This window comes from Jaculus jaculus, chromosome 15 (genome assembly GCF_020740685.1).
Source record: "Jaculus jaculus isolate mJacJac1 chromosome 15, mJacJac1.mat.Y.cur, whole genome shotgun sequence".
NCBI lineage: Eukaryota > Metazoa > Chordata > Mammalia > Rodentia > Dipodidae > Jaculus > Jaculus jaculus.
Genome location: NC_059116.1, coordinates 65,147,502 through 65,163,871, shown reverse-complemented (window position 1 = coordinate 65,163,871; position 16,370 = coordinate 65,147,502). Strand labels below are relative to the sequence as shown.

Below are 16,370 nucleotides of genomic sequence, written 5' to 3'. Positions count from 1 at the left end.
GAGATACATTCAGCTGTTACATGGAATATTCTATGTCACTTTGAGCCAGTTGACTGGTGGCTCTTGGTTCTTGTATATTACAGATTTTCTGTATGTATATACCATTTATAGTGGTTCTCTTATAAGAGAAGCATGTTAACATCGTTTCAACTATGCATTAAGTTGCTTTTGTTTATTCTTTTGTTTTTGGTAGTGCAGATTGAACCTCGGCCTTCATCCAAGCAAGCACGTATCACTGGGTTATTCCCAGCTTCGTGTGTATATATATGTGTGTGTGTGTGTGTGCGCGCGCGCGTTTTTGTGTGCACATGTACATGCAAAGGCCAGAGGTCAACATCAGGTGTCTTTCTCAGTCATATTTTTAAAGACAGGGTCTCTGACTGAACCTGGAGCTTATCACTTCTCTTTACTGGCTCTGGAATTACAGGTGTGGCCTTTGTTCCTGGCTTTTATGTAGGTGCCAGGGACACGAACTGTAGTCCTCAGGCTTGTAGCAAGCACTTTACCCAATTCAGCCATTTCCCGGCATTTTACTTTTTATTTAAAAAAATTTTTTTAAATTTATTTGAGAGAGAGAGGCAGAGAGAAGGAATGGGTGTGCATGGGCCTCCAAGCACTGCAAAGGAATTTCAGACATATGTGCATCTGGGTTACGTGGGTCCTGGGGAATCAAACCTGGGTTCTTTCGCTTTGCAGGCAAGTGCCTTAAGTGCTAAGACATCTCTCCAGTCCCTGACTTTTTACTTTTTGAGATAGAAGCTCACTAAATTCCCCAGGCTGGCCTTAAACTTGGGATCTCTTTTCTTAGCCTCCCAAATAGTTGGTATTTCAGGCCTGAACTACTAGGCTTGGCTATTTCTCCTTTCAGTTTTTGTTTCATGTCTTTTAAAGCTGTTAAGTACATGTATATGCACTTATATGTATATGTATGTAAATATACTTAGGATTCTTGTGTCATGGTGAACTAAACCTCTTACCATTAGGAGATTGTAAAGTGTTCACATGGCCTATCCTTTTAACTTTATATGAATTAAGTTTATTGTAAACAGCACATGTGAATTATACCTGAATCTTGTCTTTTTCATTGATATCACATTGTTTGCATTCATTATATTAGGTTTAGTTCTGCCTTCTCATGTGTTCTTTTGTTGCCTTTTAGATTATTTGAACATTTAAAAAATATTCCATTTTTATCCAAAGCAACAGCACTTTGTATGATTTGCTACTGATTGCTCTAAAAATCAAGTGTTTTAATTCTTAAATATCTAAAAGTGAGGATTTTCTTTTTTTAACTACTATGCTCTCACCCATTGCTAGTTTTTCATATAAAGACTGTAAATGCTCTTGTTTAGGTAGCTCAGTTTCAGGAGTTGAGGGAATTTCAAAATCAGAGGAGCTCTGTGAATCTGCATGTGTGCTAGTCAGCATGGGTTTTTCTTCAAGTGTGTGTTTCTCACCACCCATAGGAGTTGGTTCTCCAACACTAGGAACTATACTTACTTCATCTTTACTTTTCAAATCAGAGTGAGTTTCCTGTGAAACAAGTATATTTTGTTCCATTTGACAACCAGAAATACTCTCTTTGATTTTTGTTCTGTAGGCACCTTTGTCCAAAGAGGTAGTCTCCCTGTTATTTCTCTCTTGGGAAGATAATAAAACTGTATCAGATTGGCTGTCCCAACCCTGACTTCCCTGATCGGTTATATGAGTTGACTGAGAAGAATTCTGGGAAGAGATGTGGGTTGATTCGCCATCAGAGTCACTAAAAAGCTTGGGTGACTGAGATCCTCCTATCTCTGTGGAAGAAGGGACGTTTTCCAAGCTTTCCTCTGGGATCTCATCATTTCTTCTGAAGAATGCCTCCCACTGTGGTACTTCCACATCAGCCTTTTCCTGGGGTGCTGTCACGGAGCCCAGATCTCCCTGCGCTGAGGGTGGAATTTCAAGTTCTTCTTCACTTTCACTGTTGGATTCTTCACAGTCTAGAAAGTTGGTTAATAAAGAGCTTTGCATACTCTCTATTTTGTAGCACTCTATACTTTGTTGTAGTTTTTCAGGCTGCTTTTTTGACAGTCTAGTCATTGAAAATACCTCAGGATGACAAGTTAGCTGGTATGGAACTTTGTGCCTTAAAGGTGTTGGAAGAGGGTCATCAAAGAGTTCATCTTCCTCCTCTGTGGAATAAGAGATAGGAAACAAGGAAAAGGGAGTCACTTTATGCTATCAGTGAAAGTTGAATTTGTAGGGTTTACCTACTTGAAAATTGTTATGTTTTATTTGCAAGGGGAGAAGGGGTGCACCAGCACCTCTTGCCACTGCAAATGATCTTCAGACACATGAGCTACTTTGCACATCTAGCATGGATACTGGGGAATCAAACCCACACTATCAGGCTTTGCAAGCAAGAGCCTTAACCACTGAGCTATCTCTAGCTATTTTGACAGTTTGATGTTGCTAGAATGAACATCCAAACCAAGCACAGTCTAGGGGGAAAAAAGATTTATTTCAAGCTGACAGATCCAGGGGGAAGTTCCGTCAATGGCACAAAAAGCTGCTTCCGGGCTGGAGAGATGACTTAGCAGTTAAGGAGTTTGCCTGCGAAGCTTAAGGACCCAGGTTCGATTCTCCAGGATCCACGTAAGTCAGATGCACAAGGGGGCGCATGCATCTGGAGTTCTTTTGTAGTAGTTAAGAGGCCTTGATGCACCCATTCTCTCTCTCATAAATAAATAAAATATATTTTATAAAAGAAAGAAAGAAAGAAAAAGCTGCTTCTATACATCCAAGCAGAAACAAACAATCGAATACACAGCAATACCAAAAAGTAGCAAATGCAAATGGGTGGCAAGTAGCATGGACCATGAAGTGCTCAGACTGCCCTCTTACACCTTTGGGCTGGAAATCAAACCCACTCCCAAAACACACCTTAGGGCTGGACCCCAGGATCTGCCCTCAGTGACCACCTCCAGCCAGGTGGCTGGTGATTCAAGTTACAAGTAACTAAGTCTATGGGGACATACATTCAAACTATCACATCAGTCCTATCTACTTTTTTATTTTTTTGGACCCTCAAAGAATTGAGGTGTCATTCTTCAAAGAGAAACTAAAAGGGGGCTGAGAAAATGGTGCAGTGGTTGAAGGCATTTGCTTGAGGAATTAAAAAGCTGCCTGCTCATGAGATATTTTGAATAATTACCACCTGGACTATCTATTGAGAATATAGAACAGCGTTACTCAAATCACTAGATATGATCACTATAGTTTAAAAATAGATAGTAGTTTTAATATATATATATATTATATTTACATTTTTATATTTATATATTATATATATATATATATATATATTTTTTTTTTTTTTGAGAGAGAGAATGGGAATACTGGGTCTCTAGCCACTGCAAACAAACTCAAGATGCATGTACCACCTTGTGCATATGGCTTATGTGGGCACTGGGGAATTGAATGTAGGTCCTTAGGCTTTGCAGGCAAGCACCTTACCTGCTCAGTCATCTCTCCAGCCCTACATACAGCTTTTTTGTATGACATTCTTTACAAAATGGCAGCTGGTTCTGCCCGCTGGTAAATTTTGCGGACTGCTCTGTAATAGCAGTTGCTTATTCTCTTAGGTAATTTAAGTATTTTTTCCCAAAATTTCTCTCTGAACACTGTGAAAGTAATGAAAATAGGCAGTTTATTAAGAAAGAGAACGGGGACTGGAAAGATGGCTTAGTGGTTAAGGTACTTACCTGCAAACACAAAGGACCCAGGTTCAATTCCCCAGGACCTACATAAGGTGGTGCGTGTATTTGGAGTTCATCTGCAGCACCTGGAGTTCTTGGCAACACCATCCTCCCTCCCTCCCTCCCTCTTCTCTCTCCCTCCCCTCTTTAATTTTTTTTTAATTAGTTTATTTTTGAGACAGAGGGAAATAAAAAGAGAGAGAGAGAATGGGCGTGCCGGAGCTTCTAGCCACTGCAAACAAACTCCAAATGCATGTGCCACCTTGTGCACCTGGTTTATGTGGGACCTGGAGATCAAACTTGGGTCCTTAGGCTTCACAGGCAAGTGCCTTAACTGCTACACTCTCTCTCCAGCCCTCTCTCCTCTTTCTTAAATAAATGAATAAAAATGAAATTTTTTTTTTAAAAAAGAAAGGAAACATGGTGGTTTGATTCAGGTGTTGCTTTTAAACTTAGGTGTTCTGAATGCTGGGTTCCATGCTGATGGGGATTTGGGAATTAATGGCTCCTGGAGGCAGAGTATTGTTGGGGGTGGGCTTATGGGTCTCATAGCCAGTTTCCTCTTGCCAGTGTTTGGCACACTCTCCTGTCACTGTGTCCATCTGATGTTGGCCAGGAGCTGATGTCCACCCTCTGCTCATGCCATCATTTCCCCCTGCCATCATGAAGCTTCCCCTCGAGTCTGTAAGCCAAAATAAACCTTTTGTCCCCACAAGCTGCTCTTGGTCAGGTAATTTCTGCAAGCAATGCAAACCTGACTCAACACAGTAAAGTTGGTACCAGAGGAGTGGGATTGCTACTAGACATCTGACTGTGTGGCTTTGGCCTTTTGGAGTGGATTTTCAAGAGGAATGTGGAAGGATTTAAAAACTTGGCCTAAAAGAAACCTTGCAGTGCAGTACAGCTTGATGGAGTATTCTGGTCAGAGTGAAAGATATGGACTGTGAGGTTTGGCTTGTGAGGGTCAAAAAGACCTTTGCCTGAACTGGGCTAGAAGCATTTTGTGTGAGAGGCTTGCTGTTATGCCCGTGCCCTGAGAATTTGTGCAGGGTTGCACCTCACAGAAACAGACTGATGTAAGCAAGAGGGATTTTGCACAGAAATGAAATCTTTGGGCTGAAACTTCTGCCCATTCAACTGCAATTATATGAGTGATTATAACCTTTGAGATTGGGCCAGCTGACCTGCGCTGGGGCTACAGGAAGAATGTAGACTCTTTTGAAGGGGCTTGAATGCTCAAGGAGTGTCCTGTTCTTCGAAGTCTGTTTTATTTCCCCCTGGATTAACAAACTGGCACCCTACCTGGTATTATAGAGTATAAGAAATGCAGAAAAGAGAGAGTCATTCAATTTGCAATACAGTCTTGTGTTTTGGAAATGGCCATGGGCAGTATGAAGCAGGTTTGCTAGAGACCTGATGGAGCCACAAGGATGAACCGTGGGTTGCAGAGGAGACCCAGTAGAGATGCCAGGACCATAAGATGGCTACTAAGGAGAGCTGCTGGCCCCAGATGAAGTTTCCAGGACTGTGAGTAGTCTGGCTGGAGGGGCGAGATTGGAACTCCAGAGACTAGTTGCTGGTTAGAGTTATCGGACCTGGAGATTTGTAACTGGCTAGAGTTGTTGGATTTCAACTACAGAGTTTGATGTTTGCCCTGTTTAAATTCTGTATTGGTTGAATGTTTCTTTGCTATGCCCAGTACAATCTTTTGCAGTGTGTTTATTCTGTGCCATTATGTTTTTTTTGGCCGGGGGGGGGGGGGCGATTTCTTGGTATTATGGCTCTGTTAAAAGACCTTGGATTATGGGAATGTGTGAACATCATTAGGGTTGATTTAAAAAAAAATGGGGACTTTTAAAGTTGGACTGAATGTATTGTTTTACATCATGGATGGTTAGTTTATAAGGGTCAGGGGGGAATTGTGGTGGTTTGATTTAGGTATCCCCTATAAACTTAGGTGTCCTGAATGGTAGGTTCCAAGCTGATGGAGATTTGGGAATTAACGCCTCCTAGAGGCAGAATATTGTTGGGGGTGGGCTTATGGGTATTACAGCCAGTACCCTTGTCAGTGTTTGGCATACTCTCTTGTCACTGTTGTCCATCTGATGTTGGCCAGGAACTAATGTCCACCCTCTGCCCATGCCATTGTTTTCCCTGCCATCATGGAGCTTCCCCTGGAGTCTGTAAGCTAAAATAAACCTTTTCCACAAGCTGCTCTTGGTCTGATGATTTCTGCCAGCAATGCGAGCCTGACTGCAATAGGAAGAGAAAGGTATTCCTGAGGCTGGGCGTGAGCTAGTGGACTGGAGGAGGCACAAATGCATAAACTCCCTCAAATCATATTTCATATTTGTTTCAGAGACTGACATACACTGAGGAATACATACAGGTAGAATCAGCTCTAACCAAAGTACTGAAGCTACATTAAGTGTCAAAAACTGTAAATTAACAAAATTTCTATTTCTGATTTCAAATATGCTACATCATTAGATAAATCCAGGGCACCCATAATGATGGGAGGAAGGCAACCTCCATTTTGTAGGCAGCTAGTCCAGGTTACAGATGTGTCTGTATGGCCTGACAGCCAACTGTCAGGTGCAGAGATTATAAAGTTAAACCCAGAAAGCAGAGTCTGGTAACCAAAATAAAAAAAAAAAACAAAAACTGATGACTTAGTGCTGACACCCCAGGATGTCCACTGGGCCTGTTTGCAGAAACCAATCCTTTTAACTCATTGGCCTATCAAATGCACTCAAAGAAGCCAGTTCAGTCTGCCCTGACTTAATGCCTACCCTACCTCTTCAACAGTAGAGAAAGCTCCATCCAAGTCACTACCTGCTCAGGACCCCTCCCAGCTCCAGAACACTTTTTACTTTCTGCCTTTCTTTCACTTTCTGCTTCACATTCTAGTAAAGCCTTGTCAGACCTACTGTATGCTGTCGGCTGTTGTTATTCTTTCCAAATCTCCAGGTGAGCTCCAGAGCCTCTTGCTGGGGAGTTTAATGATAATTGGATACCCAGCATGTTAAGCCCTAAGATAAGCCCATCCAGAGCCAAAAAAAGAATCTCACTCTTAAAACAGGTGACAATATCAACTCTAAATAAAACAGAATGAAATTTTTCCATAAGTGAGTATATAAAATTTCCATAAATCAAAATGTAAGGAAAATTTGAAATAGTGAAAAAACAAATGTTTTCCTTCTTTCTACAGACATGAAATCTGGGAAGAAAATTAAATGACCTTAAGAACTCTATGTATGGCAACTTCTGTTTTTATCTATCTTTACTTCACATATGGTTTCATGTAGCCCAGGCTCACTTGAAACTATGTAGCCAAAGATGAACTTTAGTTTCTGATCCTCTTGCCTCCTACACTAAGGTGCTGGGGTTGCAGGTGTGAGTCACTACACCCAGTGAATGTGCTGGATTGCAGGTGTGAGCACTACACCCAGTGAAAGTGCAGGATTGCAGGTGTGAGCACTATACCCAGTGAATGTGCTGGATTGCAGGTGTGAGCACTACACCCAGTGAAAGTGCTGGATTGCAGGTGTGAGCACTACACCCAGTGAAAGTGCTGGATTGCAGGTGTGAGCACTACACCCAGTGAAAGTGCTGGATTGCAGGTGTGAGCACTACACCCAGTGAAAGTGCTGGATTGCAGGTGTGAGTCACTACACCCAGTGAATGTGCTGGATTGCAGGTGTGAGCACTACACCCAGTGAAAGTGCTGGATTGCAGGTGTGAGCACTACACCCAGTGAATGTGCTGGATTGCAGGTGTGAGCACTACACCCAGTGAAAGTGCTGGATTGCAGGTGTGAGCACTACACCCAGTGAAAGTGCTGGATTGCAGGTGTGAGCACTACACCCAGTGAAAGTGCAGGACTGCAGGTGTGAGTCACTACACCCAGTGAAAGTGCTGGATTGCAGGTGTGAGTCACTCCACCCAGTGAAAGTGTTGGATTGCAGGTGTGAGCACTACACCCAGTGAAACTGCAGGGATTGCAGGTGTGAGTCACTCCACCCAGTGAAAGTGCTGGATTGCAGGTGTGAGCACTGCACCCAGTGAAAGTGCTGGATTGCAGGCCTAAACCACTATATCCAGTACAACTTCATATTCTGCAGAATCTGGTGTCAACTTGTAATAATGTTTTTAAAAGATTAGTTTTCCTATGGTAAAGGATGACTGACCCCTTTCCCACACTTTCTGTACTGAGGATTGAAATAATTGTTCATGCTGATCCAGTAGTTTACCACTAAGCCACACCTCCAGCCCCCAAACTCATGATGTTTATTTATTTATTTATTTTGAGGTAGGGGCTCACTCTAGCCCAAGCTGACCTGGAATTCACTATGTATTCTCAGGGTGACCTCGAACTCACAGCAATCCTACTACTGCTGCCTCCCAAGTGCTGGGATTAAAGGCGTGCACCTCCACCCCTGGCAAAGCTCATGTTTTAATTGACCTTATCCAGTCCCTCTTTACCAGAAAGATCCAAAGAAAAGGTGCCCCAAGGGTTGGAGAGATGGTTAAATGGTTTAAAGCACTTCTTTGAAAAGGTGCCAAACTAACTTTCTGGGGGTTTTCATTTTTATTTTTTGTTAGTGTTTAGTTTCTAGATCAGCCTGGCATAGAGTTCAAGTCAGTTTTCTTGCCTCAGGCCTCCTAACTGCTGGGATTATAGGCACTGGCCACCATGCTCAGCTCAAACCTACTTCTCAGTCTATCATTCTGCTGTTATTTATAAATGATCTTACCTGACTAATCCTCAAGGATTAAAGATGTCTAGATACTGTAGGTAAAAACATCTTCATCTTCAGGGTTTCATTTTAAGCCATTCTGTGACATGTTTTTGTATTGTCTCTAATTCTGCTGTAGATTAGTGAACTTGACAGGATCATGTCGACTTAAAATCCTTTTTTTTTTTTTTCTCAAGGTACAGTCTCCCTCTAGCTCAGGCTGACCTGGAATTCACTATGTAGTCTCAAATAGTGGATTCAGGGCCCCAAGAGTGTGATTGAGAGCTGAGTGAAAGAAAATAGAATAAATAATAATCTGTATTCCTAAAAGAGTCAACAGCTATACATCAATTTATTAAGCTGTACAATAACCCCAATGCATACCAAGGAAGAAGGCAGGAGCAACTGTGAACCAGAACCCCGCTCCACCACATGGCTCTGGCAGAGGGTGGTCAACAGGAACCCCCAGAGCCAGTGCTCCCCTCCCCACCAGCAGTGCTGGAACACCCAAGGCTGGGCACACCATCGAAGATGAGGACAGAACCAGTGCGGCTGGGACAGAAAAACCTGAAGAAGAGATTCCCTGCACAGGACTCCAGCTGAGATCTGTGGGAACAGCCAGACAAAGGCTGTCATTGTGCCCTTCCCTCCACTGGCACCTCTTGAGCAGTCAGGGAGAGAAAAGCTGCTCAGGCAGGAGCAAGGACCAGACATAGTGGGCAGAGGGGCAGGACTCAGGCTCTTGGGCCAGGGCTAAAGTCTGATCCTGAGAGCCTGAAGCACAGTCTCTCTGCACCAGTCCCAGTGAGACCCACCCAAGATCCTGTCCCCTTTCCCATCACCAAGCCACAAACTGCAGCTGGGGCCATGCACAGGCATCTGGGCATCTCTGCTGATTCCTAGTGCCCTCTCTACTTGCTCTTGTTCAGCCACTGACATTTTCACCACTGGGACCAGAGGGTGTGTGCTCCTAGTGCCCAGTCCCCTTCTCACTTTGGGGACCACTAATGTTTATGGCATTAAAGCCCAGATTCTTTGCATGAGTTTGCGTATACCTGCTTGCTGCTCGTATCCTGTCCCTTTGCCTTTCCCCAGACTGTTGACATTTTCGCTGTTAGAGCCCAATTACTGTGCTCAAGTTTGGGTACAGTTGATTGCTTCCTCTTCCCCAGCCTACCCAGTTTCTACCACTGAAGCGGGTCCTGCATTCAGTGAGTGCACACACAACTGAAGCTGCCTTCCGCCCTGTCCACAAAGAGAGCTGAGTGTCTCCACAACTAACCCCAGAGAGCAGTGAGCAGAGCAAAGACAAACACAAAACCAAATGCAACACAGGTGTGGGGGTTAAGTCTCAACACACAAGCCCAAGTGTGTCTCCCCCAAGAATTACCGTCCCAGAGCACAGGACCCTGACAGCGATGTAGAGGAAAATGCAGATGAAAACCTAAAAAGGGAGTAACATGGTGGTGTACGAGTCATGACAAAACAGCCTAGGGAGGGATTTAAGCTAAACCACACAAAATACACTCTTCTTCCAAAAAGTGAAGGTGTGTAGGTTATTGTCGGCCACAGCAGAGAAGGGGGAGAGAACCAGAAAGGAGGAACGCTCTCAGAATCCCACTGAGGTGCTTGCGCACCAGACCCGTGCCCCTGCCCAGCTCGGCGCCGGGCTGCAGGAGCAGAGACCAAATGGGATTTTCCAATTGCATCAGCCTCCTTGCGAAGTCAAGAAACCTGAAGGGGAGACAGCAGAGAGCAGCTGAGGAGCTGCTGACCAGCTGACCAGTTCCAGTACAACTCCAGGTGTCCTGCACTCCCATCCCCCAACCTTCAGAGCCAGAACCTCTGGAGAACTCATTCAGCCCCCAGCAGCAGGGCATCCAGAACATCTGACCAGATCCACAGTACCACAGAGAGGGATCGAGGTGGGCACTCTTCATTGGTGACATTGGAAGCCAACCCAAAAGGTAACAAGGCCGACTGACAGAAAAGAAGGTGCACAGGCCTGCACTGGAAGCGCTCATTCCCTTTCCATGTGAGGGCAGGTTATGGGCTACATCTGTGGTAGCATGGATGAAGGAGAGAACAGAATAGCTAAACTAGAAGGCCAGGTGGCATATCTACTACAGTCAAACAAAGAGAAAAACAAGCTAATAGGAAGGTATAAGTGGGAATTTCAAGATATTCAGGACACTATGAAAAGATCAAACATAAGAATTCAGGGTATAGTGGGACAAGAATTTCAATCCAAGGTAGAGTAGGCATTTTCAGCAGAATCATAGAAGAATATTTCCCACAAATTAGGAAAGAAAAATCAATGCAGACACAGGAAGGTTTTACAACACCAAATCGAAAAAGACCTGGAAAGGACCTCTCCTTGCCATATTATATTTAAATTATAAACATGCAAAGCAAAGAAAATATATTGAAAGCATTTGCAGAGAAAAAGCAAGTCATATATACAAGCAAGCCTATCAGGATAACAAATTACACAACATAAATGGAGAAACAAGGACATTCCACAACAAAAAGCAAGCTAAAGGAATATATGACCACTTAAAACAGCTCTACAGAAAATACTTGAAGGGAACTTTCATGCTGAAGAGAAAGAAAAGCACACACATGAGGAAATAAAGAAATAATACAACCTCAAATAATAGTTAATACAAGACAGTATAGGAAAACCAGGAAGAACTACAAAGCAAGAAGAATGGCAAGTACATACTTTAAATAATAACTCTTAAGACTAATGACCTAAAGGCCCCAACAAAAAAAGACACAGCCTGCCAGACTGGATTAAAAAACAGGACTCTTTCTACTTGTTGCCTCCAAGAAACCCTCCTTTCCATAAAGGCTGATACCATCTAAGGGTGAGAGGATGGATAACAATACAAAGGCAAGCCCATCAGGGCAACAGCAGATGACTCAACATAGACTTTAAAAGCCAGAAGGACTTGGAATGATGTATTTAAGTTTTGAAAGATAACAATTATCAATCAGGATTACTTTATCCTGCCAAGCTATCTATCCAAATTGATGGAGAAATAAGGACATCCCACAAAAAAAACAGGCTTAAGGAATTTATGACAACTAAGCCAGCTCTACAGAAAATACTTAAAGGAATCCTTCACGCTAAAGAGAAAGCAACACACACACATGAGGAAATAGGTCAAAAATAAAACACTCAAATAACAGTTAAAACAACAGAGTAAGGGAAAACACGAAGAACTACAAAACAGGAAGAATGATGAGAATGAACACATACCTTTCAATCAATAATATCAATGGTCTCAATGCCCCAACCAAAAGACACAGGCTTGCAAACTGCATTAAGAGGCAGGATCCTGCTGTTTGTTGCCTCCAGGAAACTCACCTCTCAATAAAAGATGGATGCTGTTTTAGGGTGAAAGGATGGAAACTGGTATTTCAAGCAAATGCAACTATGAAACAAGCAATGTTGGTATCCTAATATCTGACAGCATAGACTTCAAACTAACTTTAGTAGGAAAGGTAAGGAAGGTCACTTTATACTAATTAAAGGAACACTCCAACAGGAGGACATTACAATCCTAAAGTTATTTGCACCTTACATGGGGGCTCCCAATTTCAAACACTATTGGACTTAAGGTCACAGATAACACCAAACACAATAGTAGTAGGTGACTTCAATACCCCATCAATTGACAGGTCATCCTGGCAAAAAATAAACAGAGAGACATTGGGATTAAATGATGTCATGGAATATATGGGCCTAAAAGATATCTATAGAACATTCCATCCAAAGGCTGCAAAATATACATTTTTCTCAGCAGCACATGGAACATTCTCTAAAGTGTACCATATATTAGGACACAAAGAAAATATTAACAAATACAGGAAAAGTGAAGTAATCTCTTGTACTCTGACCACAATGGGATTAAACTGCAAATCAGCAACAAGAAAAACTGCAGAGCATACACAAAGTCATACAGACTAAACAGTACACTACTGAATGATCAATGGGTCATTGAAGAAATCAAAATGGAAATCATTAAATTTATAGAATCAAATGATGAGAATACAATATACCAAAACCTTTGGGACACAATGAAGGCAGTCCTAAGAGGGAAATTTATGCCTCTAAGTGCCTATATTAAGAAATTAGAGAGTCCACAAGTAAAAAATGCATGGCTTCATCTTAAGGCCTTGGAAAAAGAAGAACAAGCAAACCAAAAATCAGTAGATGAGAAGAAATAATAAAGATTAGGACAGAAATTAATAAAATAGAAACAAAAAAAAATGCCAAAGAATCAATGAAGCAAAGAGTTGGTTCTTTGAAAGGATAAACAAGATTGATACACCCTTAGCAAATCTGACCAGAAGGAAGAGACAAAAATTAATAAAATTAGAAATCAAAATGGCACCATTACATCAGACACCAGAGAAATTCAGAAAATCATAAGGACACACTTAAACAATACATATGCCTCTAAGTTTGAAAATAAAAAAAAATAAAAAGAAAGAGATGATTTCCCTGGTTCATATGACCTACCAAAATTAAATCAAGATGAGATAAACCATCTAAATAGACCCATAACACATATGGAGAACCAAGCAGTTATAAAAAGCCTCCAAAAGGCAACATAGTGCTGAGAAGAAGGGACGAAGGCGTGTCCAGCACTGAAACATCTCACACCCTCCAAGGCGAAAGAGGTGGCAGAAAGAATTGAGCCAAAGGGCTCTCGGCCCTAGCGCCACCGTCTCAGCAGAAAGCTCTGCACTATGAGAGCGAAGTGGAGGAAGAAGCGAACGTGCAGCGTGAAGCGCAAACGGAGCAAAGATGAGGCAGGGGTCCAAGTGAGCGGCGCGTGTCCCCACCGCGGCAGCAACGAGCAGCGCTGCAGGCTGGGGACGCCGTGTGCTGGGACCGCACATCATACAAGGACCAAGTGTTCAGATCAGAGGTGTAGAAAATAATCCTCTGCATATGTGTGTAGTGTGTGTGTACATGTACACATGTGCATATGGGTATGAGTGCATACATGTGTGCATTTATACAGGAGCATACAGGTATGAATGCATGTGTGTGGTATGTGTGCACGTATACATGTGTATACCAGTAAAAATGCATACATGTGTGGGACGTGGCATGTATACATGTGTGTATGAGTATAAGTGCATTTGCATGTGGTGTGTGTGTGCATTTCTACATGTGCATACAGGTATGAGTGCATACATGTATGTGTGTGTGCATGTGTATATGCACATATGGGTATGAATGCATACGTATGTGGTGTGTGTGCATGTCTGCATGTGTGTATGGGTTTGAGTGCATGTGTGTGTGGTGTGTGCGTGCATGTATAAAATGTGTGCATGGGTACAAGTGCATGTGTGTGGTGTGTGCACATGAATACATGTGCATATTGGAATAAGTGCATGTGTGTGATGTGTGTACGCATGTATACATGTGCATATGGGAATGAGTGCATGTGTGTGGTGTGTGTGCGCGCATGTATAAAATGTGCACATGGGTACGAGTGCATGTGTGTGGTGTGTGCGTGCATGTATACATGTGCATATGGGAATGAGTGCATGTGTGGTGTATGTGTGCATGTATACATGTGCATATGGGAATGAGTGCATGTGTGTGGTGTGTGTGTGCATGTATACATGTGTGTACAGGTATAAGTGCATACATGTATGGTATGTTTGCATGTATAAATGTGTGTATGAGTGCATGTGTGTGGTGTGTGCACATATATACGTGTGTATGGGCATAAGTGTATGTGTGTGTGCATGTATACATGTACATAAGGGTTTGAATGCATATGTGTGTGGTGTGTTAGTGCATGTATACATGTGCATATAGGTATGAGTACATATGTGTGTGGAGTGTGTGTGCATGTATTTATGTGCATTTGGGTTTGTGTGCATGTGTGTGGTGTGTGTGTGCATGTATACATACACGTATCCATATGAGTGCATGTGTGTGTGCATATATACATGCGCATGCGGGCATTAGTGCATATGTGTTTTGAGGCTGGAAGACGTGAAGGGTCTTCCTCAGACACTCTCCACATTATTCTTCAAGACAGAGTCGCTCCCTAAACCTAGAGCGCACGGATGAGACGTAACTTGCTGGCCAGTGAGCTCCAGGGATTAAAGGTGCATACAGCTGCTATACCTGGTATTTTAAGGTGGTGTTTGGGTTCAGAACTTAGGTCCTCATATTTGTATGGCAAGTACTTTATCCAATGTACCATCTCCCAGCCCAAGCATCTTATTTTCTATCATTTCATCCAACAACAGAAAATCGGAGAGATTTAAAAGTTTCTCATCACATTATTTCTCAAACTAATTGTATAAAAATGTAAGTATATGAAAAAGATTAAGAATTCACACTCACAGATATAGTCACAAGAAAAAGTATGTAACCACTGAAATGATGTTTCTGAAGAGTGCACAAGGAATATCTTCCACTAAAATGTTGATGTTAAAAATACATACATTTATGTTTTCTAAATTTTATAGGGAGCTTTAATACATGGACACATTGCAAATTAGTGGTATCCCCATTGAGCTATCCTCTTGGCTTCTCTTCCTGCCTGCAATTCCCATGAGGACCCTCGTTAGTGGAATCTCAGTAATTATTGTGGGATCATGGATGTACCTGTTGGATCCTGTGGGGAAGAAAATGCCTCACAGTACAATTTCCCACCACATAGCTCGAACATTCCCCCTCTTCCACAATGTTTCCTGAGCCTTGGAGGGTGTGTCAAAAATCTACTTGAGTGTTGAGCTCTCTACAGCCTCTTTTTGCTTTGATTGGTTTTGAGTCTCTTCAGGGTGTACTGCCATCTCCCTGGAGGTTCTCAGGCTACCCTTGAGAACAGCACTCATATTTAATCCACCACTTCCTCTGGAATGTTTCCTGGGCCCTGGGAGGTATGGTAGAAATGACTCATTTTGTGCTAGGCACTTGGCTTGCTCTTCTCATCATTCTAATAGAATTTTGGTGTGGCAAATACTGAGGAGACTCGAGATGTATCAGAATGAGAAGAAAAGATGATTTGTCTTCTTAAACCTGACTGTTCTCATTTAATATAATTCTTTCCAGATCCCTCCATTTTCTTGTAAATTTCATAATTTCACTTTTCTTTACCACTGATTAGAACTCCATTGTGTATATGTATGATATCATCATCATTCAGTAATTAGTTGATGGGCAACTGGGCTGCTTCCATTTCCTAGCTATTGTGAACAGAGCAGCTAGAAGCATGGCTGAGCAAGTATCTCTATAGTAACATATGGAGTATTAAGAGTATATGCCCAGGAGTGGTATTGCTGGGTCAAATGGTAGATCCATTTTTAGACTTCTGAGAAATCTCCATAGTGGTCTCCACAGTGGGTTGTACGAGACTCCCACCAACCCTTTTCCCACATCCTTTCCAGCCGCTGTCATCTATTTCTTGATTATACCATTCTGACCAGAGTGAGATATGTTGAACATATTTTCAGATGTTTGTTGCCCATTTGTATGTCTTCCTCTGGGAACTCTGTTCAGTTACCTGCTCCATTTTTTAATGCTTTGGTTTTTTTATTGCTTAATTTTTTTGTTATTTGTACAATGAAGACGCTAAACCTCTTTCATATGTAGAGGTGGTGAAGATTTTATCCCATTAAAAAGTTGCCTATTGACTCCGATAACAGTTTGCTAAGCTGTAAAATAGCTTTTCAGTTTCATGAGATCTGATTGGTTGAGTTTTTTATTTTTTGGGTTACTAGACTCTTACTCAGAAAGTCCTTCTCTATGCCGAAAAACTGGAGTGCTCACCCCACATTTTTTTTTTAATTTCTTTTTTTTTTAAATATTTTGTTTATTTTTACTTATTTATTTGAGAGTGACAGAGAG

The 16,370-nt window shown here is 42.1% G+C and overlaps 1 protein-coding gene across 1 annotated transcript in view; it reads right to left on the bottom strand.

Annotated features, from left to right (window-relative positions):
• Positions 1–670: 670 nt before the first annotated feature.
• Dclre1c (DNA cross-link repair 1C) overlaps positions 671–16,370 on the bottom strand; it is an 82,034-nt gene continuing 66,334 nt past the window's right edge. The window contains exon 14 of the mRNA XM_004662363.2: positions 671–2,174. Within this exon, the coding sequence (XP_004662420.2) occupies positions 1,258–2,174 (917 nt within the window). The 3' untranslated portion in view covers positions 671–1,257. The remainder of the gene's footprint in view (positions 2,175–16,370) is intronic.